This window comes from Pipra filicauda, unplaced genomic scaffold (genome assembly GCF_003945595.2).
Source record: "Pipra filicauda isolate LSUMZ 115617 unplaced genomic scaffold, ASM394559v2 scaffold122_size2191957_pilon, whole genome shotgun sequence".
In the NCBI taxonomy this organism is placed as follows: Eukaryota; Metazoa; Chordata; class Aves; order Passeriformes; family Pipridae; genus Pipra; species Pipra filicauda.
Genome location: NW_024103685.1, coordinates 267571 through 295056, shown reverse-complemented (window position 1 = coordinate 295056; position 27486 = coordinate 267571). Strand labels below are relative to the sequence as shown.

The 27486-nt window shown below is 36.1% G+C and overlaps 1 protein-coding gene and 1 long non-coding RNA gene across 11 annotated transcripts in view; one reads left to right on the top strand and one right to left on the bottom strand.

Moving 5' to 3' along the window:
- The window catches only part of SDCCAG8 (SHH signaling and ciliogenesis regulator SDCCAG8), a 106704-nt gene that overhangs the window by 45911 nt on the left and 33307 nt on the right, over positions 1-27486 (top strand). For 6 of the 10 annotated variants that reach the window (XM_027722450.2, XM_027722449.2, XM_039388607.1 and 3 more), the window contains 3 exons: positions 12819-12946; positions 15087-15195; positions 20960-21091. In XM_027722450.2, the coding sequence (XP_027578251.2) occupies positions 12819-12946; positions 15087-15195; positions 20960-21091 (369 nt within the window). Of the gene's footprint in view, positions 1-12818; positions 12947-15086; positions 15196-15289; positions 15894-20959; positions 21092-22235; positions 22594-27486 lie in introns of those variants that run through there. The other 4 variants (XM_027722452.2, XM_039388628.1, XR_003540979.2 and 1 more) reach the window with 3 other exon arrangements.
- On the bottom strand, positions 1567-4389 carry LOC120324721. The gene is made up of 3 exons (XR_005566237.1): positions 4350-4389; positions 3996-4065; positions 1567-2290 (listed from the first exon to the last, which is right to left on the bottom strand). It is a non-coding gene; the product is annotated as an uncharacterized LOC120324721 (long non-coding RNA).

Genomic DNA, 27486 nt, shown 5'->3' with positions numbered 1-27486 from the left:
GTTTTGTTTGATCTGGATATATGATACTTTTTTAGACAATTTCAACAAAGAAAGCTACATGTCCTGCATCTGCTTTCTGAACTTGTATACACCTTGTCTGCAGAAGGTTTATAGGTTGGCTCAAGTATTCATTTTGAGCAGGGAGGGGAGGAAACATTACAGGGATTTGAAATAGGTGGTATAACATAGCCATATGCTATTTATGCAGCAGTTTCTGCAATAAATCTAATTTGGTGCTGTCAAAAAAAATTAGACTTATTTGGTATAGCAGCACATTAGTAAATGATTGTGGTAGCTTTGAAAGTTGTCATTCACTGTGCTTTACTTGCAATAGAATCTTGCAGAGCTTTTTTTTTTCACCTGAGAATCTCTGTGAAAATTCTCAGTTCTTTGTCCTGCAGCTGTAAAAACTGCAAATATTTCCACCACTGAAAAGGAGGTCTTGCTTTAAGGTAATTGAAGAAGGAGATAGAAAAAAGAATAGCCTGCATTGTTAACAATCATATGAATGTATAGGGGGATAAATTTCTCCCTTGCCTACAGGTTTTCATAGTGCAGCTGAAATTGTTTATCTGATTATACAGCATGTAGATAAATTAGTTGCTCTGCGTTATTATAGAAGGTAAAATATTTTACCTGCCATGATAAGACCATATGCTGCTTTATGAAGACTGATACTGAGTGATTTGAAATAAATTGGTTCTGTCGTCTTCTGGCAGTGTGTTGTAAAATTTTCGAAGCTGATATACTCTGTGTCAAGATAACACACAATTATTTAAATATCTTTCTATTTAATATTTTAAACATATTTAAGTTATTGTACAGACGTATAAAAGCCAATGATGAATTTTGTAGGGGAAAGAAAGAAATTCTAAGTAAAGGAGTAAAGAACAGATCCAAAATCATATATTCATTTTGAATATGAAAGTATTTACAAATCACCTTTTTTCTTTTTTAAAGAGTTTTAACGTGGTTGACAATTTTATTTATTGTCCTACTATACAAATTTCTCAAGGAAAAGTCACTAATACATTTCCAATTTTTAGTCTTAGATTCATCTAAATTTTTCTTCACGGCATTTCAACTGCAACTGGTCACATAGAATTTCTCTAATGATTGCATCAGGTTGTTGAGGCAGCCAAATTGCTGCTGCATGTAGAGTGTGGTTCAGGAGCAGTGACAGTACTTAAAGCACTTTGGAGTGAGTAGTGAATTCAGATGAAATACAGAAGAGACTAACTGCTGTAGAAAACAAATGTCTTTATAAGGTCTTTGTTTTGAGCAGTTATTATTCAGCACTAACAGTAATAAGTTTATGAGTGTGTATCAAATATTTACTTTGATCTTATTCAAATTAGGTTTTCTATTTGTGTGACTAATGACAACGGGATAATGATTTATTTTTTTGAACCATAAAAGTCTTTTAGATACATGTATTTACGGCTGCTGGATTTTTTGCTGAATTTGCTACTGGAAAAATGGTTCTGATTTTTATCTTTATCTTTGACTTGTTCTAAGGCTTTTCTCTCAAGTGCATCTGAAAACTTGTTTTTACAATAGGCTAAAATGTACTTTTTCAGTCAGCGCTTGGTATTTGTGAACTTAAACAATTTTAAAAGCTGTCTTGTGCTTTCAGAAGTATATTCGAAGTTGTTTATTTTGTGCAGTCACAGTGGTTGTTCATTTTTTGGTATTTTTTTCTGTGCAAGAGTCTGCTCCTGAAATTCTTGCCTAGAAAAAAAAATCCAACAGAGAACCCAAAAGGTCCTGAACTGGACACTTTGTCCAACTTGACTTTGAAGAGCATCAGCCTGTGGGTTATCACCTCTGGAGAAGGTAGCTGGTGGATAGAGGAATGGAAAAAAAAAAAAAAATCACCTGAACACATCATCTTTGGCTGCCTGGCTGCTCTCCTTGCCCCCGTGCTCCACACCCTTGTGCTGGTGATTGGTCGGGAAAGAGTGTAAGCTGGGAGATGCCTCTCCTGGGTGAGCAGATGAGCACAGCCTCTGCTGTGGGCTACTTAACAGGGCTGAACTCCTTCCCCTGGCTGTGCCGGCAGCATGGCAAGGTTAATAGCATGCTGCTGTTGGTTGACCCTGGTGGTTTCAGTATCAAACTGCATTTTTGTAGAAACAGGAAAAACTGTTCTTCATTAGCTTCTCCTTGTTGGTCAGTTGCCTTCTACAGGACTTAAATCAAACTGGAGATTGAAGTGTATTCTTCTTCTGCCAGAGTTCCTCTTCTATTTCCACTGCATTTGTTCACCTGCATTTGTTCATATAGCTTCCTGTGGAAGAAGATCATAGCATCATAAAATATTCCCTTGCAAATGCCCCATATAAGGTATATATCAGTATTAAGTTATTATTCAGCTAAACTTGTGCCATGTTTGTCAATCTAATTTTCATTAGAAACAAATTCAGACCTAACGTAAGTATAAATGCATTTCTGCTAATGAATGAGGTTGGACTACTTCCTGGATTTGATCCCAGAAAGCTTTACTTTAAATTCATTTTTGGTGAAATGATAATAAAATGGGTGGTTCATTATAATTGCTTACAAAACTTAAAATATGTATTTTATTTTTTGGTACTGTATTTAATCTTGGTTTAAAGGATACCCAAGGTAAGCAGTGAAATTGAAAGGTATTTCTTATTTTTGAAGAATGAAACTGTCAGGTTAGTTTTAACTAACTGAGGAGGTTAGTTAATAATTCAGAAACTTTTCATTGTCAGTGTGTATTCCAGGAACTGCTAAAAATGATGTATCCTGTTGACAGTATGAATTTAGTCTCAGCCCTGACAAAGAATCTTTACAATTTGCCTCAATGTGGAAAGCAGTATTCTAACAAAGAGTTGCATCTGTGTATTTTACAAGGCTTGAAAACAAGAAAAAATATTAAGAAATTTTTCCCTTAATAACATTGCATTTGAAGCATCGATAGGTAAGGTAAAAAAAGAATACTGAAAATTAAATAATTTGCAGCGAATGCTGTTGGCTGCTTTAAGGTTTTACTGTAAACTCACTCATTCAGCTGTTCCCATTTTCTCTTTGTATTTTTTGTTCAATATCTCTATTACATGGTGTTAAAACAAGTCAAAAGCTTTCATTTATTTTATTTGTAATATTCTTCCACTTCTTTACATAGCTCTGCAAAGTCTTTCTCAGATTCTGCTAGTCTTAGCAAGAAGGAATAGATATACGTATATGAAAAAAAACACATTAGCTCTTGGAGTTAACAAATAATGATTAAAAGCTATTCTTTTGCTTCTGTATTATTTCTCCTATACACCAAACTGATCTTCACAAATACAGAACTGTAAAGAACTTCATCTGCTGCTGGTTAGCAGGAGTGGATTTAAATCTACACCGACAGTTCATTTGACAATGACCTTGAGGGGCTTTGCTTCTTGAAGAAGAAAGCAGAAGCTTGCGGTAAACAAAGTTCACTTCTGACAGATGGATTGAATGACAGAAAGGTTGCGAGTGCCAGAATAGCCCTGGCAGAGGAGGAAATGTTCAGTGGAATCCAACAGGAGAGGAGGTGTGAACAGGTGCAGGGTTGCTGACGGAAGGGGAACCAGATGGAAGGAGCCAGAGCCAGTTTATTTAAAGGAAAAGGCAGAAAACACTGAAAGGCTGTGCGATCAGTGGCTAAAAGTGTGCATGGAAGAAGGTAAAAATTCACAAAGCAAAACTGCACAGTGGGATATCTAGCACTTAACATAATGGTAGTAATTTGTGAGTTTCATTTTAAAGTTGCTATTGAAATATGTTTCTCCCTTATTCTTGACAGCATAAAGAAGAGAGATTTATAACCTGTCCAAAAAAACCCCAAAACAAAGCACCAACAAAATATTCAACTGTTATATTGCCTGTCCATTATTTCTAATAAGAATGTGCAGTTACAATCAGGATAATACAAAAATTATGCCACACTTGACCAAATGAATAAAAGGCATATAAGGCTGGATTTTTATTTTTTGACTCACCTTTTCGTATCTAGCTCCTGTCATAAGTGGACAGATAAACATGCCTTTCACTGGAGTGTTTCTGTAACATCTAGAGCAAATCAACAACAGTAAAGTACAATGTCATGTTAGCACAGTGTTTTTCATCTTTTGTGTTTTTGGTTGTAAGCCTGTCAGTTTGCTGGAATATGTGGTATCTTGCTGTAGGATGGGGTAGAAGTCTAGCTCACCCTAGATCAAATTCCCTGAAAATGAAATACTGTCTTTCAAATTGTCATCCTGAAGAATTCTTTGTTCTGTCAAATGGTTCAGCCTCTTCCTAAGATGGGCTTGTGAGGCTTGGTCCTTTGGAGGGAATTAAAAAACATTCCTCACCTTCTCAACTTCAGCAATAGTTGGAGAGCATTAGCAACTTCCACGTATCAGGCCTGTGGCAGTTTAACTGCACAGGTTGGGTGTCCAAACGTAGTGTCCATGAAAAATGCAGGTAACTGTTCAGCAGTCATTCATGGTGCATCTGTGATCTACTGGATCATTCAGCTGTGCTGATCTGATCCAGATCAGGTGTGAGCACACAGTCACTTTCCTTTTGAATTAGCTAGAGCATGCAATGCAGTGTTTATGCTGACTTTATGCCAGCTGCAGGAAGGACAGATGAGACCTGATTCAGCATAAAGCTTGCTGGTACAAAGTTAACGTACCAAAAACATTGGGTTTTTGAACAAATTTAAATTGGCAGAGTGGGTTCATAGCAGATCAGGTCTCTGCATCATTTAGCTGCATCATTTTTTGATTCAATGGTAGGAGCCTGATGGTTGGATTTACTGTATTTACAAGCTGAGCCTTGGAGTACAGAGTCACAGTTGTTTGAAGCTGGTCTAAGTCTATGCTGTTACTGAAAAGGCAAATCCCTAGAGTGGTAATATTTGACTATGTCTGGCCTCATACTGCCAGACCCTTGCTTCTGCTGACACTGGAAGGAAGACACCTGTGTGATCAGGTTGTTCAGGGAATTAATCAGATTGAAAAAGAATAATTTCTTGAAGAATAAGTTGTGTGAGTGCTAATTATAAGAGGATGAAAGGAGGACTACACCTCTTACACTGACAGTATTGCCTTAGACTGGCTTAAATGTGTCCTGAAGCTACATTGTAAGAGGCTGGTGGTGCCAAATTCAAGAATGACCATAGATCAGGAGAATTATTCCTTTATTTTAAATACAGTGAAAATAATTTAAATAAGTTTGTGTATGCAGAGTACATGCCTGTAAAAATGTTCTGTGTTAAGCAATTATTTCAACAAACAGTAATTTGTAAAAGGGGCTTGTGGAACAAAGGTAGAAAGAATATTCCAGATAAAGGCGTGCAGTACTGTGAAACGCTAGGGCTACATACTAAGACTTGACAAAAATCACATCTTCTCATGTTCCATGCAACTTGTACTCTGTATTTAATTGTCTGTTTCTATAGGGACTTATCAGCCAAATATTTCACAATCTGATGGTAATAGTCACGGGAGTATTGGTGTTTACTTATAAGGTACGTATCTTGCTGGCAAGGCTTATAGATGTGCCAGAAAAATCAGATTTTGATTCCAAGTCAGTGTATTTGACCTAATATGAGATGTTCATTACTGCTAGAGACACTTTTCTCTAACAATGAAATAGAGGGCAGTTGATGATATTTGACTGTGACTTGGGATACAGAGTACTGTTCAGATTGAAAATAAGTTATTGTCTACATTGAGGAACTGGTAGTTTTTTGTATATATCTTGAAGACATAATGGCAAAAGAGTAAAATCACGTTATAGTCTAGGTGTTTGCAAATTCTTCCTTCTGTGCTGAATTTAAAGTAAGAAACTCAGTCCTTTCATTTTGTTAACTGACCCGGTAAGTAGAAGCAGAGATGGAATATATCATCAGTCATGTATATGCCCAAGTTAACTATATTCAAGATTCTTTATTTCAGTAAACTTTCATAGGACTAACACTGTGTGGCTCTCTGTTCCTATGCCCCTACAGCTTTTCATATTTTTCACGCCCATTAATATCTTCAGTTACTGGAGATAATTTTTAAGTAGTTTTGAGGTACGACAAGTGCGAAAAAATAGAGTAGGAATTTTTTTCATTTGCAGCCATTAATGTATAATGTCTTCTGATGCCTCAGTAGGGCTTAAAGGGCAAAGTGGAAATTTTAGACTTAGTGTTTAATTGTTTCTGTAGACCTCATTATTATATAAAGTGTAAATATATGTAAAAGTTATAAGGCAGTTCCAATGGTGTAACTGCATTCTAAATAGAGAAAGATGGAAAAACTTTCCAGATCCATATTTAAAGAGCTGAATCAGTTTGAATGCTTAATTTTTTACCCCTTGACCTTCACATAACTTTTCTAATTGCCTGTAGTAGCTTCCGCTCCTGGTGATTTTGAGGAGAAAGCTCTGACATTTCATTATTTTAGGGAACTTTTTATTTCTCAACTATTGTAAAAAACAGTAACTAAGATTATTTTTAATTAGCCTTAGTTCTCATGAATAGGCCCACACGTGTCCTGAACAATGATGCAGTCCTTCAGTTCTACCAATTAAATTAATAATTAGGTCTCTTCAAGAAAATTTGACCATGCGAATACAGATTTTACTGAAACTCACCAAACACAGTGTGCTGACTGGGGCAGTTTCCAGAAACTTGAGCTTTCTGCTGAGAAGACCTGGCAACCTGCTCCAGAATCAGCATCCAGTCAGCTCTCAGAAACAGACAAAAAGAGCAACTCAGTGGGTAATTCCCTCAATGGGATACAGGAAGGGCAAGTTTTCAGCTCCTTGGAGAGGTTTAAAGAAATGACCTGATCATGATGCTTTTAAAAGGTATTTCTATATAATTCTTGCACAAGCATGCACGTGTGCTTCTTTTTTTATTTATTGTTTTACAGAAGAACATACGTTTCATGCCTTCTGCCCTGTAAAAGTATCAAGAGCTGTAAAATCCAGTCTAGGTGGATTTACACGTGCACAGAAAAAATCAAAACCTTTAGTACAAAAATTCAGATGGCAGAAAAAAACTAACAGTGTTTTAGAAGAGGAAACCACCAAACGCTGTCCAGCTATGTCCTTGTTCACAGCAACCATATGTGTTAACAGTTACCTATTAGATGAAAATTTGTAGGCCTTACAAAGGAAGATAACCAAAACAATCCATGCCAAACAAAAGGTTGCTAGAAACCTGACTTAAGGGAAGGGGAGAAATCTTGTGACCACGAGCCTTCTTATGGAGTTGATCCAAACATATGAGCAAGGCACACGCTCTAGAGCTCTGTTAATTTAGAAGGTTTGGAAAGTAATAATTTTGAATCATAGCTACACTTGAAACCAGCATGTATGTACCTATTTACCTGCAGAATTAAGGGTCTTACTGTGTTGCATTTCCTCACTTAAATGTTCGAAAATACTAAGACCAGATAGCATATGATAAAACGCAGTAAGCGCACTCTCCATTATAAATGGCTGAATAGGATACTGCAGTGCTGTTAAATTGAAAGGCAGGTCTGAAAGGAGTTTTAGGAGTTTTACATTAAGAGAAAGAATTAATTATGACTATTCTTTGGAAGAATGACGTCTTAGTAAACTATATTTTTTTTTTTTTCATATTTACAGACCAACCTTTAGGCTTGTCTGCTGACCTGAAAAAAAATAAAAAATGACCCCTTATTCTTCTGTGTATGACATACTTACAAAGATAAATATGGAATACAGAGGGAAGAAATTCGTGAAGTGTGATCTTACTCTGTATACATTCTTTTATGACCTTAGCATAAAAGGTCATAAACCTTTTATGCTAAGCATAAAAGCAAAAACCACCTCATTGTGGTTTTTGAATAGTTTCTGATAGTAAAGTAAGAGATGGCAAAAATTGTTATCATGTTTCCCTTTACAGAATAGGGCAAATATTGTGACCTCTTGTTTCAGCTTTTATTCTTCTGGGTTTTTTGTTAGTCATGAATTTGTGATTTGGTTGGTTGGGGTTTTTTTCCTCCTGTAGCCTGCAAGAAGAGCAAGGATATACTCTAATTTTTCCATTCTTCCCTTGACACTTGTAGCTGAAATAATAAGATGAAATAACCTGTTAGAAGGTGGTTCAGAAAACTGCTTGTAATAGACAATCCAGTATACCTATATCATGGAAAGCTTGCAATGTAGACTCCTAAAACGTTGTTGAGCCTTTGTACCCAAAGCTATTGGTCTTTAGGGTTCTTAATACATGTGGGCTTTCAAGTCCTACTTTCAATTGTGCTTTAGTTGATTTGAGTGCCTTCATGCCAGATTTTATTAAAGATACTGGGAATAAAATACTTGAGTAACTCCTCAAAACTTTTTTAATTTGGTAGAAAAGCTTTTGCATACATTTATTTTCAAAAATACTGGGAGAAAAAGCTCATTTCCTCTGAAAGAGCTGAGGGAGCCTTCAGCCAAGTTCTTTCCCTCTTCTGAGGTGATTTGTTGTGCACTCGCTCACAGTGCTGGCCCACTTGGCTCTGTGTTATCTAGGAAGGAGATCTGTGCTCGACCACCGAGGCATGTGGTAGAAGCATCAGTGTTCGACTTGACTGGTCCTCTTGCTGCCCAAGAATGAGTGTTGGTACGGAGTTCCAGGACTGGTCATCATTTAGACAACAGTCTTGTTAGTTCAGATAGCTCAAACATTTGGAAGACTAAATGCTAGCTACTCCTTAATGAATTATGAAGTTCAGTTTAAAGCAAGTATATCTGAAAGCTGAAATATTTTACAGTTACATTTTTAACTCTAATTAATATGAACCGAAGATGTCAAAAATAATGTTATGATAACCTGTTGTGTGTCACTGAACTAATTACTAGATTATTTTAATTTGTCCAATTAAGTTCATAGTCCTTACTAATGGATCCATTAGCTTTTTACAAAATGACACATGTTGATCTCATGGAAAAATCAAATAGTCACTATAGTAAGCATGGTTGCTTCAAATCACAGTTGCTTTGTCAGAAAACTTACTGACAGCCTCCAGTCAGATGCCTAATTCTACATCAAGAACCATCCTGTACTTTTTCTTTTTGTGTTTTTACAGTTACCAAACTGAAAAGACTTTCAAAAATACCTACTGTTGAACTGTGTTGTGAAAGTCAAAGTTTTATCAATCTAAATTCTTTTCCTTTACAGTCAAAAATAGACAAGCTATTATTTATGTCAAATATGACTTTTATATCAGTAGTCTTTACATCCTTCATTTTTCTTTACTGCAAAACCATTTGGTGGAGAGTAGTCTTCTATTGAAAATGGATCTGTGATCCAGTTTTTCTTTGTTAGTGGTGGGAAAGGTGTTTTGGGGTTTGGAGTTTTAATGTACATGTTTGTTTTTATTAAATTTGGTGTGTCAAATTCAACCACATACTTTTATGTTCACTTTGAGGTCAAAGTGAATTTTCACTTCATTTTTAGCAAGGATTCTTTTAAGGTTTACCAGTGATGGCAATATTCTTCTTCCTGTGCTATAAGCTACAGTTTACAGTGCTTTTTGTTTTGTCAAGAACATGTAGAAAGCGTAGTTTTCAAGCACTGCAAACCAATATCCAGTTCATTGAGATATGAGTTAACTTAAGTTACCTATGGCTCTTTGCAGCAATAACACAGTCAATGTTTAGAACTAAAATCACTGTGGAAAACGTGCTTCAGAACAGGGCTCGGGAAGAGCTTGAGCTTGTCTCAATGGTTGCTTCTGACTTCAGTGACACAAAAATGAAAGTCACCATGAGTTCAATGCTTCTGCTTTAGTAAAACTGATCAGTGTTACAACCAAATGCAGACTTATTATCAGATGGACATTTGCTTAGTGTTTTACAAAGAGTACTGTTTGAAAGAACAGTAACTGTTGCTGCTGTCTCCAGTTTTGAGTCAGTGTTTGCATTTGAGTATAGAACAGGCTGTTGCACTTTAACCACTCTTTCCCCCATTTTTGATCTCTGTAGATGAAGTTTTAAAGAGTTCTGGAATAATTAATCTTTAGTTGACATTTCTGATTCAGATCTTACCTGTGTCATCAAATTAGTCTGTTGTGGCTTCTCTTTACATGTGTCTGTGCTTTCCTTTAGTGAGTATGAGAAATTCTGAAGTCTTTGTAGGAGGAGACTTCTTAAATCTTCACACTAATGCTGGAGAGACTAAGGACTGTTTCCTTCTGTGTACAGTCTATAGACTTTCTTTTTCTTAAATCAAGCACCTCTTTTTTCACAATTCAGAGTAATTGCAAATAATCAGTGTCAGACCTTCTAAAACTCCTGCAGTATTTGCTGGTCATAGCAGGAATACCAATAGATCCTGAAATCTCTTAGGTTGCTTTCTGCATGTTTTATACTTTTTTTTTTCTTATTTTCTTATTTCTCTGTATATGTGTTGGGGAAATTTTCAGTAGGGGAGGCAGAGAGATTGAACTTAGAGAGCAGGGAAGGTGCCAACTCAAGGTGTGGGTGAAAGACTTGCAACTCTGTTTAGACAGCTTTGGCTCCAGGAATTTTTTTCATTCCTCAGCAGCTCTAGGCACCTCAGATATTGTTCTTTATGTGGCACTGGATGTGTTTTAATCCCATAATTTTCTAGGTCCTAAGAAGCTACCCTTCTGTGTAACAATTACATGTGTTCTCCTAGTCTTACAATTGAGCTTTGATCCACTGTATAAACTCATCTTCAACCACTCCATATACATTTCAGCTGTAGGGAACTCACCACACATCTGTTATTTCTGAGCTCTTGAAAGTTTGCTCTATACAGTAAGTAAATCAGGTGAATGACTCTTTTGGATGGGTCCCCTTAACAAGAGAGTGTTTCTGGTGGCAGTAGATTCTCCATTTATTTTGAACGTGAACATCAGCATGTGTTTGTCAGAAGGGACCTTAGCAATGAAGAATGGACCTCTACAGGCTTGTTTTGGTGGCTTCAGCTGTGCAGCTGGATACATGCTGAAGGCTACCCCCAGCAGAATGCTAGCCAGCCAGCCGTGTGCCAGATGAAGCACAGCACCCAACTGTACACAGCCATCTCACATGAGACACTATTAAATAAAATACTGTACTACTGACATTTTCTTTAGCTGAAAGCGTTGGGGGGATGTGTGAAGTGCTGGTGTTGGGTTTTTTTATTTGTTTGTTTGGGTGTTTTTGAGCAGTCTGTTGCTCATTGCAACTGTTTGAAGGTAAAAAATGTTTGTAAAAGGGAAGGAGTTTGCATAGACTGGTTTCCAGCAAATATGGAAAAAATTTTCCTAGTAATGCTTTCCATATTTGGAACTTACACTTAGGAAATGATGTGAGCATTGCTCCTTAGGATAGCCACAATATGGTTGTGAAGTAATGCTGAGAGTGATGTGATAAAGTGCAATTCAATGTATGAAATTTCCTTTAAAAATGTGCTTTGTTTCCTTAATGCTCTAATATTCTTGCAATATAAATGTATTCTCTGTCTTACCTCAGAAGAAACTGCCTGTGATTTCCAAGGGAGTTTTGCCTAAGGTAGGGCTTGCAACATCAGGACCAGGAATTAGTGTAACGTGACCCACCATTTGTATTGCTTTGGGGTAAATTTGAGAGAGAAAATTTAACATTGCGTGTGTCATGCTGAGATATTGCAATATCTCGGATGGGTTATTAGGCACCAATCCAAAGGTTAAGTGCAGCAACCACATGAGATGTGGCTTTATCCTTACATGATCTATGCCTGTGTTCTGTTTTGGAGTCCTCTGAAATAGGTATTATCCCTAGAATAAAACATGTTTATAAGATTTTATTGAAACCTATCCCAAGCTATTAAATGTTGTTTCAGTAGAAAGATGTGTGCTTACGTGTCATTTGAAATCTAGAAATCAATCCTTGTATGTGTGAACCCACTGACATTTTGAACCTGGATCCCAATGTGCATCAGATAAATATTCACGACCTTTGGGAAAGTCTAGGTATGAATTTGCAGTTTAGGACCTTTTCTAATTTATATGCATATATCTTTTTGGGGTTTTATTTTCCATGCTGTTTTTGCTTGGCTTGCATTAAATAAAATGCTTCAATGGAGTGTGGTAGTCTAGCATTTGTTTTGCCTCAGGAGTAAATTGCCCCATCTTGCATATCTGGTCAAGTAAATTGCTCTCTTGCCTGCGTACTTCGATAATAATACTGGGCTTTAGACCTTCCTATACAACCCCCCAGTGAGCAGAACCACAACAGGCTGGGCCTATGTGGTGCTAGCAGTCTTCTCTATTGTAATGGATGCATTCATCTCCTATTTACATAAATTAATAGTTAAAACTTGTTTGGTTGCTTAAGAAAACTCATTAAGCTTTCAGAGTAGCTGTATTATGAGCACTGTGGCAATCGCTCCCATTGACTTATCTCCTGCTGGTTCACTGGGAAGCAGTCCATCTCGGGGTCAGGTCCCTAAGCTTCATTACAGAATTAAACAAATAGCATTTAAAAGAAAAATACAAATAATATGTTCAATGCAAAGTGAATGGTGGTAAGCTTCCATATGAAAAAGAGGTCACATTTAAAATTTTTAAAAATAAAATCCTATTTTTGTCTGCAAGGCCAATTTTCTCTCAGGAAATAGATCATATTTTTTATCCGTTTTCTAGTAGTCACTGGAGAATGTTTGACATTGTAAGAGAAAGGTCAGTTTGTATCACCTGAAGTGGGAGGAGAATGTTTGATGTGAAAAGCTTGGCCAGATTTTTTGTTATTATTATTTGAATGTTCTGCTTTACCTTTTTAATTTATCATCTTCAGTATATTATTTTTATTTTTATTCATTTCCTATTTGGTTTTTTTTATAGATTGGAGAAAGAGAGCATTCAGCACAGCATTAGCAATGAAGCAAAGGCCCGAGCCCTTCAGGCCCAGCAAAGAGAGCAGGAGCTGACACAGAAGATGCAGCAAATGGAGGCCCAGCATGAGAAAACTGGTAGGTGGTAGGGAAAGATTAGAGCCTGGGCACTCACTCACAAGCCAGGCCCACGCCTTACTGTGAAATGACATCAGGAACACCTGTAACCTTTGGCTGGCCGAAGGGAGCAGATGCTAACTACACCGGAGATTCCGAATTACATATTAGTTAGCGTTTAAAAGAGAAAATGGAAAGTATTGCCCACTGTCTGTTGATTTCAGAGTGCTGCTCTCACATCTGTTGCACCATCTGGATTATGAGTTTATTTACCTGTGTTCAAGAAACGTAAAGCTGAGAGAGACCACAACAAAGTAGAAAAACAAAGGGCTTGTTTTTGGCTGGATTTTCAGGCACACATGTTATATAAAGAAAATAGCATCAGAAGCTCTGCGGGAAATGCTCTGAGCTTACAGTTAAAGTCTCCTGAATAGCATTGAACAGTTCCCACAGTACACACATTATAGCTACTCTAAAAGCTTAATGAGTTTGCTTCGGCATCCAAACTGGAGAAAAGCTTTAGCCATTAATCGGTTCTTAATTCACTGTCGCAGCTGGATGTAATTCACTGGCTCCAAATTGATATGTTCCTTTATTTAATCTTTGCAGCCTCAAACATTTTTAGCATTACCATGTGCCCCCCCCACATCCTCAATCTAGAAGAAAGATGTTTAATCCCTTGCATACTTCAGGTTCTCATAATAGGAGACTTCATTGCATTGACTTAGCCGATCAATAACTTCTAACTTTAATCTGGAAATAAAAAGGGGTTTTCCAAACAAACAAAAAAAAAGCCTTTTGTTATTGCAAAGTGCTATGCCAACAACATTAATAAAAGTAAATATTATAAATAAAACAAAACAAAAATTTTTTAAAAAGGTATTTTTTAGAGAGGAAATCTCTAACCCCTGAGCACAGAAAGAAGGAGGAGCTTCAGCTCTTATGGAACATGATATATTCATGTGTTTAATAAAGTATCATTTGTACGCGTCAGTCCTGCAATGCCTTTAGGAAAACCATGTAACATATTAATCTTAAGCAGCATTGGATAATACCTGAGGAGCAGGCATGTTTATATCTGCTGTCTGATTTTATGCCTTTTTTTCAGCATTATCACAGTACTAGAGGACTTTTCCGTGTGTTCAGGGAATGCAAACAGCTTCATTATGGCTGCTGTCTACACTGTAAGAAAAGAAAAGGAGCTCTCAGAATCATCTTTCCCTCCTTTAGCCAGCACATCTGCATATGACCATGTGTAATTTTGCACAAGAGAGATGTAATTTACCCTCCTGGTGCATGAATTGTCCCAGTATACAAATATGAAACAACATTATATCTGGGTTTGGTTTTTTATATCTCTAGTAGGATTAGAAGGAGTTGAAAATTATAGTCATTTATTATGTGTATAAAGAATCCTTTGGTTATTATGACCCTCCACACATACAAGGAATTTGGTTAAGAATAGTCTCGCTTTCTCCAATTTTAAAAGCAAAACTGAAGAAACATCATTTTGTAGTATCTTCCTTTTGAAAGAATAAAGATGCCTGAATGCTAGGTCATGAGTTTCGGTGCAGCCCAAACTCACAGTAACTAAAAATTAATTTATAAAATGGTTTCACTCCAGCTGTCACTGGAGAATAAGTCTATATCTTATCATTTAAGAAAAAGAAATTACGTTAATTATAATAAGCTCAAGGCCTGATAAATAAAAGAACTGCTTTTTTAAGGAGATATTGAATAAGTCTACAGTTGTAGACTCAAATGAGTTTGGGTTGTCAGTGTATCCTCTGCACCAGTAGAGCAAGCAGAAGTCTGCTAAAGCATTGCTTGCCAATTTTATTCCTCCTGGAAATGTCAATTAGCTTCTAGCTAAAAGGCAAAATTACCAGATTAGATATCTAGTCTTCATGGTGACTCTTCTCTTACAAGACCAGATTCAGTGGCAACACTGCTTTAACACTTTAGCTAATTATGACATAGAGCTTTAATTTGGTAAATGATGGTGTCTTGATTCCATATCCAAGTAGCTGAAGTTTAAAAAACATTTCAAAACTAGAAGGATCTAGAAGAAATTACGAATATATAAAATTGTTTCTAAATTATCTATAAATTTATATAATTAGAAAGGAACTTCATAGTTTCATAATTTTATGATTTCTAGTAGAAGAATTGGATTCATTGCTGACTTCCCAGAATACATTCATAGCAAAATTGAAGGAAGAATGTTGTATGTTGGCAAGGAAGTTGGAACAAATGTCAGAAAAATACAGGTTAGTATATTTTTCTTAAATTGCCCCTTTTATTACTAGGACATTATTTTTTTTATTTGTATTTTAATATTTATTATTATTCATTTTGTTCCAGGTATTACACATCATATCAATGTAATATATGCCCTTTAAGCAGTGGCCCTTTAAGTGGCTGAAGCTGGGAGATGAATCCCATCCAGAGTGTTTGGGGAAGAAATGAGAAACTTGCTGAACTGTAGGCAGTCTTCCCTTGCAAATGTTGTGATGGGTACTTGAGAGAGAAGAAAACAGAATTTTTCTTCTGAGAAAGCAGAGCTCTTCTGCTAAAGTAATGCAAAATCTAAATAGATTCAAATCATATTATTATTCCAGCAATAAAAATGCACACAGACTTTGTTGCTAGAGCTCACAGTCACAGACTAGTAACTGTAAAGGATGAAGGAAAGACAGAAAACATACTGTGAAAACACATTATTCTCTGAAAATAAATACTAGAGATTGCCAAGTGTTTCTCCACCTAGCAGCATTAGCTGACTATGTCAGGAACCTGAAAAAGGGAAAAGGAGCCCTCTTGCATCTCCAGAAAGTGGTATATTTTACACAGGAAACTGTAAGGAAGAATACATGAAAGTCGTTCTGAGAAGTGGCCGTAAAATAGCTTGAACTTGCCTTCATTGGAGCTGGAGCTGCTGCAGTCAGTAACAAGAATGGAGAAATGGGTAGGGACGAAGAAAGAATGTAAAAATGAGAAGGGAAAGGTAGAACTGGAGATGGTGGGAAATGAGTCTAATACAGGTGACTGCAGAGAGTGATATGATCAGGTGCAGAAAATTACTTTGGCCAAGTTTTAAGTGAGTGATCAGCATGTATCTTTCAGTAGCACCTCTCCAAAAGGCAATCTTTGTTCTCATTGTCACTGGATATAGTGTAAAACTACAATTCTGGGACAGAATGCTGTAGGTTTGTCTTCTGAAAAAAAAATAGTAATTTGGGGAAGGTTTTATAACTTATTTCTTAAGTATATTAATAAAAGCAGATCACGAAGCAGCAGTGTGCCCAATTTGCATGGAAAATATATTTTCCATTTATGGTTTTTTACATATTTTTGACCTTACCATAAACTGAATTTTGGACCTGGATGTGTATTTTCTTGCTATACTTGTAGAATCTTTGTGCCTTAGTTTCCGTGGGTTTAAGAAATAACTGGTATACTACCAGTACCATTATTTAATTGGTGAAACACTCAAACTCTTTTAATAACAGATGTAATAATAAGTTTTATTTGAATATTTTTGCTTTTGATGGGAAGTGCCCATTTGTAATAAGAGACATTTCAAAACTATCTGTGACAACTACATATTTGCACAATTTCAGTGGGATGCATCCGAATGGCACATATATTTTTATATTTAATGTGAGTTTTCTGAGAAATCTAAACTGAAGTTTATGTGTTTATATGTAAGCTGGAACCATTCTTGTGAGCTATTCCCTATACAGAAATGTTTCAGAAAGACAATGTCAGACGAATTATAAACCTCTCAAGCTGTGCAGAAAGAAGATAGTGTCTGTTAAGATTTTCGTGTACATAGGCATGTTTAAAAATATAGTCCTTTGTTGATTTCTTCTCTTGTTTTATTCTTTTTTTTTCCCTCTGATTGTCACTGTCTGAGTTTCTAGGTTGTAGATTAATGCTCAACACTACCCACTGTGTATTTGTGATTTGCGTTTTGTAATTAAGGGGAACAATGGGAGTCCATTGGGTCTCGTTATATATAATGGTTGGTTTAATTTGTTTCACTTCTATCTTGTTAATTGTAAATTGATCATTAAGATTTGAATTCTAATCTGTCACCAGGGTTATGAGTATTGAAGCTAGAGCAATGATCCTGGTTTTAATCACTGATGATGAGAAACAAATTTTATAATTTTGGTACATATTGCAGTTCATATATTTTAACACTGTATTTTATGGTGTTATAAATATTGTTAAATGACTTTTAGTGTAGTTTTACTGTTTGGACTATAATGTATAAATTATATTACCGGTTTGGCAACAGTAGGCATCCAACTGTGTGAGTTTAATTGAAGTAAAGAACACATACCCGGCTGAACTATTTTTCTGCATGTTTGGTTGACTGCAGTCATTGCACTCAATACCAGGAGTGAAATGTTTGTTGAAGGTAGCTGTATGAAGATGGGAAACAGTCTGTCTGAAGGTTCAATCGTTAAAATTATATGCAACGATACTGCATCAGCAGAAAATATTTTAGAGCATGTATTTAATTTCCATACAAGTAAAGAATTGGTTTTAAGAGCAGGAAAAGGCAGTGTTTAAAAAGCACTGCAATGCAAAAGGTAGCTCAAAGGAGTAAAGGCAGGATTGCCACTTTAGTGTTAAAAAACTAGCACATCTGACTGACTTTGAATTGTGACTGTTTAACAGTTGTGCATTTTTTTGCCTCTTGTATTTGAGTGTTTTGGAGAAACTTGTTTGGTTTTTCTTCCAAGACTCTTCCAGTGGGGATAGTAAATAAAACCTTAAATTGCTTTTTAAATAGGTAGTTGAGGTAGTTGAATGGGTCCAGAAGAATAGAATATGCTCCTGCCCCATATAAATTATTTTTAATATACTGACAAATAAATAAATAGATTTGGCAAAATCTATTATGCATTTAATTACAAGCATGCATTTTATATTTCATTTTCATGTGGTGATGTAGCTTTGCGCAGTGCAGTCAAAATAATATTGATTTCATACAGGTCTTCTAAGTCTATCAGATCTCTGAGGCACACACAAGATACATGACTGCATGACTTGTAGGGCCAGCCTGAGTCTGCAGAAGTGCACCTTCATGCAGAGTTCAGCCTAGATGGCGGCACTCCAAATGTCTGCATGCTGCAGTTTCTGCTAACTCCACCGCATCTTACTGCTCAGACTGTTAAACTCAGAGTAGGTCTTGTGGAGCACCATCAGCACATCCATGCTGTGTCCTTTAGTTGTGCTGAATCCATCCGACATAGTGCTTAGCACACAGATATTTCTAACTTGTCTCTGTCCCTGGCGTTATGAGTGGGCTATCTCTGAAGCTCAGCACTGTGTACTTTGATTCTTGTTCCTCTCTCTCTTGCACCCCTCCTGTGATACCCTGGGAGCAGAGTAATTCGAAAGCATTTACATAGAACTGGTCCTGCCTCTGCCTCCTATATAAATGTGCTATCCCATTCAGTACAGTCATCAGGCTTATTACAGTGTGGTTGGTTTTGGAGGGGGGGGGGGGTTGTGGTGTTTTTTTACCCCAACCATTTGTCAAGTTATTTGAATATCAAACAGAATTAGCTGTTCTGTCTTTGGAAACTGAGGTGGATGAAAAGTATATTTAAAGACGTAGAGGGAAACTTTGACAAGTGATGATGAAGACTCTTAGTGTGCAGTATTGCGCTGGGACTGGTGTTCTCTAATGCTGACACCTGTGAACCTTTTAACATTGACCTTAATAGGCATTCTGCCCTTCATATGTGCTGTCCTTCAAAACTTCAGTGTCATTAAATATTTGAATCTTGGTGGTGAGACTCTTAGATATTTACATGGAAAAGGCATTGTGTAAATAATGTCTTAATAGGCAGCTGGTTTTTTTCCCCCCGAGTTCAACTGTAATTACAAGACATGTTTTAGGAGTAGACAACACTATTATACCGTGGTTCAAAGCATCAGGCATTTATGGCTGTATTTTACAGATAATGCTACTCATGTTACTTTTGTTTCATTAATTGTAATATTCAGTAGCATTTTAGTTTTGGTTTATTTGAATTCCTTGATCTTTCCAGAAAGACTTCAGGCACCTTCAAATATGATGGGGATGAATAAGTCCTTGTAAAACTAGAGGGACTTCTATCACCTTGAAAGCTGCTTCTGCTGTTTCCACGAATGAGACAATCACATATAAATAGAGAAAAAGAAGCAGGATCCCCCCGTTGGGAAACCCTAAAACCATGGTGATTTACAGTATTCCTACATGGCAAATTCAGTTGCTGAATTTTGCTGATAAAAAAAGGAATGCAGTATTGAACTTAGTCCCTGTTACCACTTGGTTAGGTTTTGTCACATCAGGTCTCTGTTGAGCTGCTCTGCAGTGGACCTTTGCTTTTATCCACTGATTGTCTGTCTTACAGTATCAGTATCAAGTACAGACTGCATTCACATTGTGTGATAACAGTTGGTCCAGTTGGCAATGCTTTGTTAATGCTGACATTTAAGTTACTAGTATTTCTGTTAAATGACCAGTGTACAAATTCAATGTCTGCTACCTTTCTATAACATCCTGCCCACTGTTACGTGTACCTATCCAGGAAACTCCTGGGCGCTGCAGTTTGATGTACAACTATATCAGCACAATTCTGATGTATTCATCTGTGATGTTCCTTAACAGAGCTGTAACTCCCTATCTAAATTTAATTACATACAGTCTTTGTCCAAAGTTTCCCTTGCTAAGTTCTTTTGGATTCACAGATGATACCATGCATTGTTCTCTATTTAAACATGAAAAGATTATGTTGTCATTTCTAGATTTGACTTGTCAATGTAACAACATGATTTTGAGGGAGGAGTATTCCTTCCCCCCTGCACTTTGTTGTATTTTTCAGAATGTCAGTTGTTGTTGCATTCTATAACAGCCAAGAAGGTAAAGTATCTTTCTGCTGTAATTACAGCATATTTAAGTTTATGATTTAAAGATATATCTGAAGCTTTTTAATCTCGAGATCTGGAGTGGCAGATGCCATAAATCAAATTTGTTTGCTTTTGATTCGTACTTTTTGATGGTATTGCAGATTCTGACATGTTCTCATTAACCTTTTCCAAAGAGTTAAAATTGTACAAGTGCATCATGTATATTTTATCACAATTTAATCTGAGCTCTTTTCCTGATATTAAGAAACAGCTCATGCCTGTTTCTCCATGGGCTGATGGTTAGAGATGTAGCAAGTAGCAGTCCCAGGTCATTCATGGACCTGGTGTCTTTGCTCACCCGTGCAGAATAAGAATTGCTTAGAAGTGACTAATATTCTTAAAGACTGTGCTGAGTTTTATGTAGGTTAGTGTGTACCTGTATGATTTGTCCCTCATTTCTTAAGGTTTTATTAATTTTCCTCTTAACGTGGCTTTGGTTTTTGGGGGTTTTTTTTGATTTCTTTTTCTTGGTGGGGGGGTGGAGGCTGGAAGGGTTTGTGGGGTTTTGTTTTTGTTGGGTTTTTTGTTGTTTTTTTCTTAAAATATGTGTAATGTGTTTTTGGCATATGAGGTTAAATAAAGTTACTGAAACAGCACCAGTATTTAGAGTTTGACCTGTGCAGTGGAGTAAAGGTTGAAGTTTTTAGTAGATGTTTTTTTAAACTAAATGTTAGCTTTTGCTAATAAAGAAGTTGAAATGTGTTTTCAAAGTGCTAGCCAAATTCTTGCTTAACAAGTATGAATTTACATTTATTGATCTTATTTAACATCATGCATAATGCCAAGGGACATGCCTGTTTAAAGGAGGCTGAAATTAGCTTAGCCAACCTATGACTGAGTGATTGCCATTGGCATATTTACCACATACCCTTCAGCATCATGTTCTTTTGTCTCAAGATTTTCTGAAACAGAGTTTTGTTTCTGTACATTCTAGTAATAGCTTGTTTATGCATTACATATACATGTATGAAATTTTATAAATGCTGAAGCCACATATTGATGGCACGCTGCAGGATGAAATCTGACAACATCCATCATCGCTTTGTTTTACTTCTGTAGATCTGAAGTCAACCAGCTTAGTCAGGAAAAAGAGTATCTTCATGGCAGATTGGAGAAGATGCAGAAACGGAATGATGAATTGAACCAACAATGTATCCAGCATGGGAGAATGCATGAGAGGATGAAGTCAAGGTAGGAGGTCCTGTTAATCTGTCGGTATGTGATATGCTCAACTGTAATGGTTGTGTTGTGTAAACATAAAAATGACACTAGGTTGTGTGAAAGGCATTTTCCTTATGAAAATGACCATTCCTTCTCCCTCCCCAAGCATTCTGTCAAGTTTTTTTATAACATCTTTTGCTTGTGCCATTTTAGATAAATAAAAGGAAAGCTTGAACAACATAGTCTTCCAAAGAATTTAAGCCTAGTACATATGTGTGTGGGCTGCTTCGGCTGTTCTCTGCTCTAACTTGGATGAATAGTCTTACCATATCAAAAAAAAAAAAAAAGGGAGGGAATAGGGGGGAGGTGGGGAGGAAAGACAGAGGAGGTTATTCAGTGATACAAATGTAGAGTACAGATGTGGATTTAATTATGCCATGTAATAGTTGTATTTTTGAGGTTTACCATCATTTAACTTGCATAAACAGACAAATCTTAGTGAAGATCTCAGTAACCAGAGAAATGCTAACAGCTTCCAGGCACCACTAGCCTTTCAGACAAGCAGTGACTTCCTCAGGAAGAGCTGGAAGCAGCTGCAGCAAGACTAGTATGAAATATTTCCACCAATATCAATTGACTCTTCTGTCCAGAGTGTCCAGACTGATAATACCTTGTGCTGTGATATGGATTAGATGTCCTCAGAGATTGCTGTGGATTCTTTTCCTTTTTGTTCCAGAAACTTCATCTATGCTCTCTTGTTCTGTTTTCCACTCTACATTTAGTATAACAGGCACTGAAAGAGCTTAAGCATGCTTGTGGAGGTAGAGGATGAAGTAAGGAGGAGGCTGAGCAGCAACTCTGCAAATCCAATCAGCCAGGCTACCTCTTGTCAGTACTGAAAGGCAAAATGCAGTTTAACTTCATTTAGACTAGACAGTCCTTACTGTGAAAGATTGTTTCCTTTTTTGATCACTGACCTACTGACAGGAACAGAGCTTGCATGCATTGAAGCAGGCAGTCCTTTATGCTCATTTTTTTAAAGTATTGATTTTTAATTTTTTTTCTTTTTTTGCTGCTATCCTTTTATTCTCTGTCTATGTAAGCTTCTTCCTTCCGAGCACTTCATGCATCCATTTCAGTTGCCCAGACCCCCTTCTTTCCTCTTCCTTTTCAGATTTCTGTTTGTTCCTCATCCTGTTCTTCTGTAACGCTGGATTGTCATCCTCATTTATATCTCGAAGAACAAAGTAATTAAAAATGCTACAACTGTGTCCCTAATCTGTGTGACCATTTAATCTTTCCTTTTATCTCACCTTCCTTTCGGTTTTTTTACTCGTGGTGGATTCTTACCATATGGAGAAATGAGGACTGAAGGTTACTTCCAGGAGAAAAAAAAAAATTCCCCCTCTCTTTTTCCTCCTAGCTGTTCTTCTGTAGAATTATTAGTATCCAGTTGAATTTAAGACTGCTTTGTAAGTTTTTGAGAAAATCTTTCCTCTGTCAGAACCAAATAAAATTGATCTACTGGAAAATGTTGCTTATTCTTTGCTGCAGCAGCAATGATTTATACACTAGAAAAGACTTAAAGCATTAATCCAGAAAAGAAAAGTGGTTTGAAAGCAGAGTGGCCATGCTGCAGGCAATGCCTTACCTTCTGCTGCTGTTTTGCTGACAAGGAGAGAAAACAGGACAGTAATAGCATTTGTCTTATTTAATATTTTAAAATATGTAAATATGGAAGAAATTATCAATTATTTGAAACATGAGCAGTATACTTTGCCAGCATTTTAAGAGGGGGCTCTTTTAACGTATTTTTAATTGTGATCTTGCACTGTATTAATTTAAAATCCAGGTAATAAAGGAGAAAGTAGAACTACTACGACAAATAAATCTCCCAGTTCCTTATATTTATGTTGAAAGACTTCCACCAAATCAAAACATCCAATTTTGAAAATAGAGATCTGACTAAAAAAGATTCAGTAAAAGCAGAACAACAACAAATAATAATTATAATGTATTTTGCCTCAGATTTTCATCCATCACTTAGATACTAATAATCACAGCAAAATACTATTAACACGTTAACACATTTCCCCTTTGTACGTAGCTACAAATAACTGATCTTTTTGCAACACAGTCCCACAAAGTGCATTCCTACCTAATTTTCTAGCTGCTGTTTTTCTGGCTCTCTTTAGAAAGTTTCTTGTATCAAAATGATTTTGGCTAAACTTGGGACCTAACATTTACATTTGAATAATGAGGAATTGTTGTATTTGTTTAAGAAAAAATCTTTGTCAATACTTGTGTTCTCCAAGGAGAATATGATAGGCCCTAATATAACTATTTTGTGGAAGAAGCAAGATCTAATTGATCAGTCAGAATTTCTTTTTGAGAAAAACACTGTTTTGGCAGTCATAATAGTTGCATTCCTGAAAGTGAATAAGAAGATAATTCTTTTACTGCCTTTCCTATCTTTTGGTATAAATACATGCTGCAAATGAATACAGTCCAAAATTATATAAGCAAGTTTTAAAGAAAGAGATTGCAGTCATTAAAGAGGATATTGAATCAGCCTTTTCAATGTAATGGAAATTTCCAGCCCTTTCAGTGTGTTTTTCCTTAGTGAAATATGGCATTAAAAGAAGTAGATGTCCATCTTAAATGATGCAGCTGTCACATGCTACTGAGGCAAACTTGAATTGAAAGATGTATAGGTTGCAGGACTAGGGTGACATGTTAAGAGTGCAGTGGAGCTCATAAAAACATGTCCATTTAATGTTTTTAACCTAGCAACACTCTGGATCTTTGTTTAGATACATGTATGGGGTTTTTACATTAGTTTTTTTATTGTTTTGATTTGGATTTTGCAGCTATCCACTTTATCATTTTAGGCAATGATTTGTTTAACTAAGTAGATCATCTCAAAAGTATTCATTAACGTGTCATAGAGTCACCTGTGAGTCACTGAAAGTGGTCATCATGTGTGACTATGGATCTGAATCTTGGTGAAATAAATTCTTGTCTATTATGTAGCAAAGAGTCTGTTTGTAGAAATTTTCAACGTCACAGCAACTTGTGTTATTAAATTCTTCAAATTCCCATTTGTAGACTTGAGTTCATAGTAGAAATTAGCAGGTTGCAGAAAGTACAGAATTTTTTATAAGGCAGCTGTAAAGATAGAAACTAGCCAAGAGTAAAAAGAAGATGAAGTAAAAATAAAAGGTGTTTTTTTTGGTACTCCACTCCACATAAAGTGAATAGATTCCAAACGAGGGAAAATTCAAAACCAAAGGAATTGTGTAACTGTACACGTAAAGTAGGTTCATTCTCTCCTTAATCTGGTTTCAAATGAGCATGTGTTTACACTTCTGTAGTTAGACCAGTTCTGTAAATGCAGATCCACTTTCTCATGAGCTCTTTTCTCTCCCAATATGGGGAGTAAGAAGAAAAAGACAAGAATCTACCTAGATCTTATTACTGCTGGAATGTATTTATAAATAAGTATTATTTGCCCAAGCTACCATGGGTCAGGATTTCATCAAGCTATTTAAGCTCCCACTGAACTTAACTCCTGTAGTTACCATGTTCAATTAACTTGTCTGCATCTATTCTTCTCACAAAGCAGGCATTTGATTGTGAGTCAGCTATTTAGAGAATTTTTTCTGTGGACAGCCAGTGTCTAAAATGGGAAGCATTTAATTAAATATAGCTTAGCTCTTTCCTGTGTATGTTTCCTGTTAAAGACCCAGGTGATATGTGGAAATACAGCAAATACGGAGTAGTATCTTCAAGCAGGAGAAGAAAATCTTAGGCAATTTCTTTCATTTTTTCAAGATGAGCTGACCGTGCCTTTACTTTTTATCAAGCAGCTAAAGGAAAAAAAAAAGCATTTGGATAGTAGTTTATTTGAATTGGAAGTCTCTTTTGAAATCTTTTTAATAGAACATGTATTTAGAAGCTTCTAATGAGTTTTTTTTCCAAACATTTTTTCAAACTAAGTTCAGCATATGGAATTTGGGGCTATGAATTTTCTCTGTTTTGGTGATTAGAGTTGGTATTACTGTTATTTTTGCTGTAAGGTGTGTGATCGCTGTTCAATCTGTGTAACATTAACAATAATAATACATTTAATGCAAATTTGTATGGGGCTTTTTGTTGTGGTAGCTTTTGGGGGTGACACTGTTAGATGTATTCCAACTGTATTTTTGCTAGCTAAAGTTAAAAAGAAGAGCCTACAGGACTGGCAGTTTGGGGCAGATGTGTGTCTATTCCTTAGGCATCAGTGGTTGTAAGTTAACTATAAAAATGTTACAACCATCTGTGTAACAAGACGGCAGAGATCTGCTCTCGCCTGTTACTATAAATAAGAAGGAGATTTGTTTGACTTCATAGACATTGGATTTATAAAGACTATATGTGTCAAATTGTAACTACGTGCCATGTTGCTGAGATATGTCTGCAGCCAACTACCTGGGGTGTCTTCCCCTTCAGACATTCTAGTGTAGTGCAGCAACTGTGCAGAAATGTCTGTATAGCACAACATGTGACAAATTATATTTGTTTTCTACCTATGGCGAAATGTATGATTCTTATGGATAAGCTTATCTGGAAGAGTAGCTAAAATGGATTTTTAAATGGACCACTCAAGGAGTGAGAATGCAATATTCAGTTTGACAAGGATTTTAAAGGCTTTTTGCCACCATTAGGTTTATTTTTTTGTTTTGCTTTCTTCTTAAGTAATAGTGTATGCAAGATCATGTATGCATGAGAGAGCACATATCTGTGAGAATTGAGACAGAGAGAGAGAATACACCAGCATTTTCAAGTAACTGATATGTAAAATCACAATAGCTAGTTTGCTGTCACTATTACACTTCTGAATAGAAATTTTTGATTTCTTGGCAAATCTTCAGTAGAACAATTGATTAAAATTATTTCTTGATAACTGGAGCAATCAAGTTGCATTTGAAATGTTACATTTTCTGTCTAAAGCTCTGGAATTTTGTGTGTATGTGTTTTCAAGAAATAATGATGGATAGAAGAACTCAGGTTAGGTCATGACCTGAAAGACGTTTATTTTTTTTTCCAATCCAGTTCATTCTCAGTTGAATATATTGTCTTCCTTATTCTGCTGATAGATTAGTGTATTTTTTTAAAGTAACAGGGAGGCAATTGTTACTATAGTTTTACTAGACCAATCATCTAGTTTGAAATGCAATTATAAAATAAAAATGCACTGTATTATGGCTTTTTAGTTTAAAATGTATTCATTTCTATATTAAAAATAGAGATTAACATACGTAGTATCCATAACATCTTTGATATTAAAGATATTCACATTGTCTCAGTGTGTAAAGAGCATTATGCTTTGCTTTTTCCTGAGCATCATTACTCATACCCACGTATCTTTGGTGTGGTTTTGCTGTAATGGGATAGCTGTAACAACTGGAGACATATAAATTTTTGTATAGCCTTTCATGAAAGGAGATTGTAAAAGGCTTTTTTTTCAGTGTGTCAGCATTGCAGTTCAGACAGATAAAACTCTCAACTCATCCAGAATTTGGGGTTATCACTACGACTTAATTTTTTATTTCTATATAATGCTCATGTTCTACATTGAGAAATGGATACTCCAGAGAAGTGCTATTAGGAAATAATGAACAGATAATGTGTATACACATATACATATATATGTTGAAAATCCTGTCAGTCTGAAATTGTAATTGGCTTTTGTTTATTTTTGGGGTGTTTGCACACAGTTAAATGCTCTGGAGTAGAAACTGGATGTTAAATATCTCTCCCTCTTTCTTCCTCTGCAGTTCACTATTTGTCTATTTGCTATATATCTATTCAACTATTCTTCCCCTTCTCACTTTAAATAGATGTCTATATATAGTTTACATACATATATATTTCTTTGAGAATGTATTGAACTCCTTTGTAAAAATCATTAATCCTCACTGTTCCAATTTGGACAACTGTTTCCACCAGCACTGATCTTCTCATTGGGATCCTTCTTATTTTTGGTCGGAATTAATTTATGTTTGGTTTGTACCTGCGTGTCTTTGAGCCAAAATTAGGACAGGTGGTTCTTTTGTTCAAAAGAATCTGCATTGGTAATGCAAATACTTCTGTTTATAAGTAAAGAGTTGGACTTAATGATCCCTGTGGGTCCCTTCCAACTCTGCATATTCTGTGATTCTGTGAAGCCTTCCGCTTTTGTTAGTTTTGCAATAAGCTCTTCATCATCCTCAGTGTTCTGATTGTTGATCATTTTTGAATCTGGGCAGTCAAAACTGCTTACATGGTCTTGGATAAGGATATTTGAATATATGGAATTAATATATTTAGTAGAAATTCCTTGACCAATAAATCCTACAGTCACATTTGCCTTTTTGACAGCTGCATCAAGAAGTGTGTGCAGG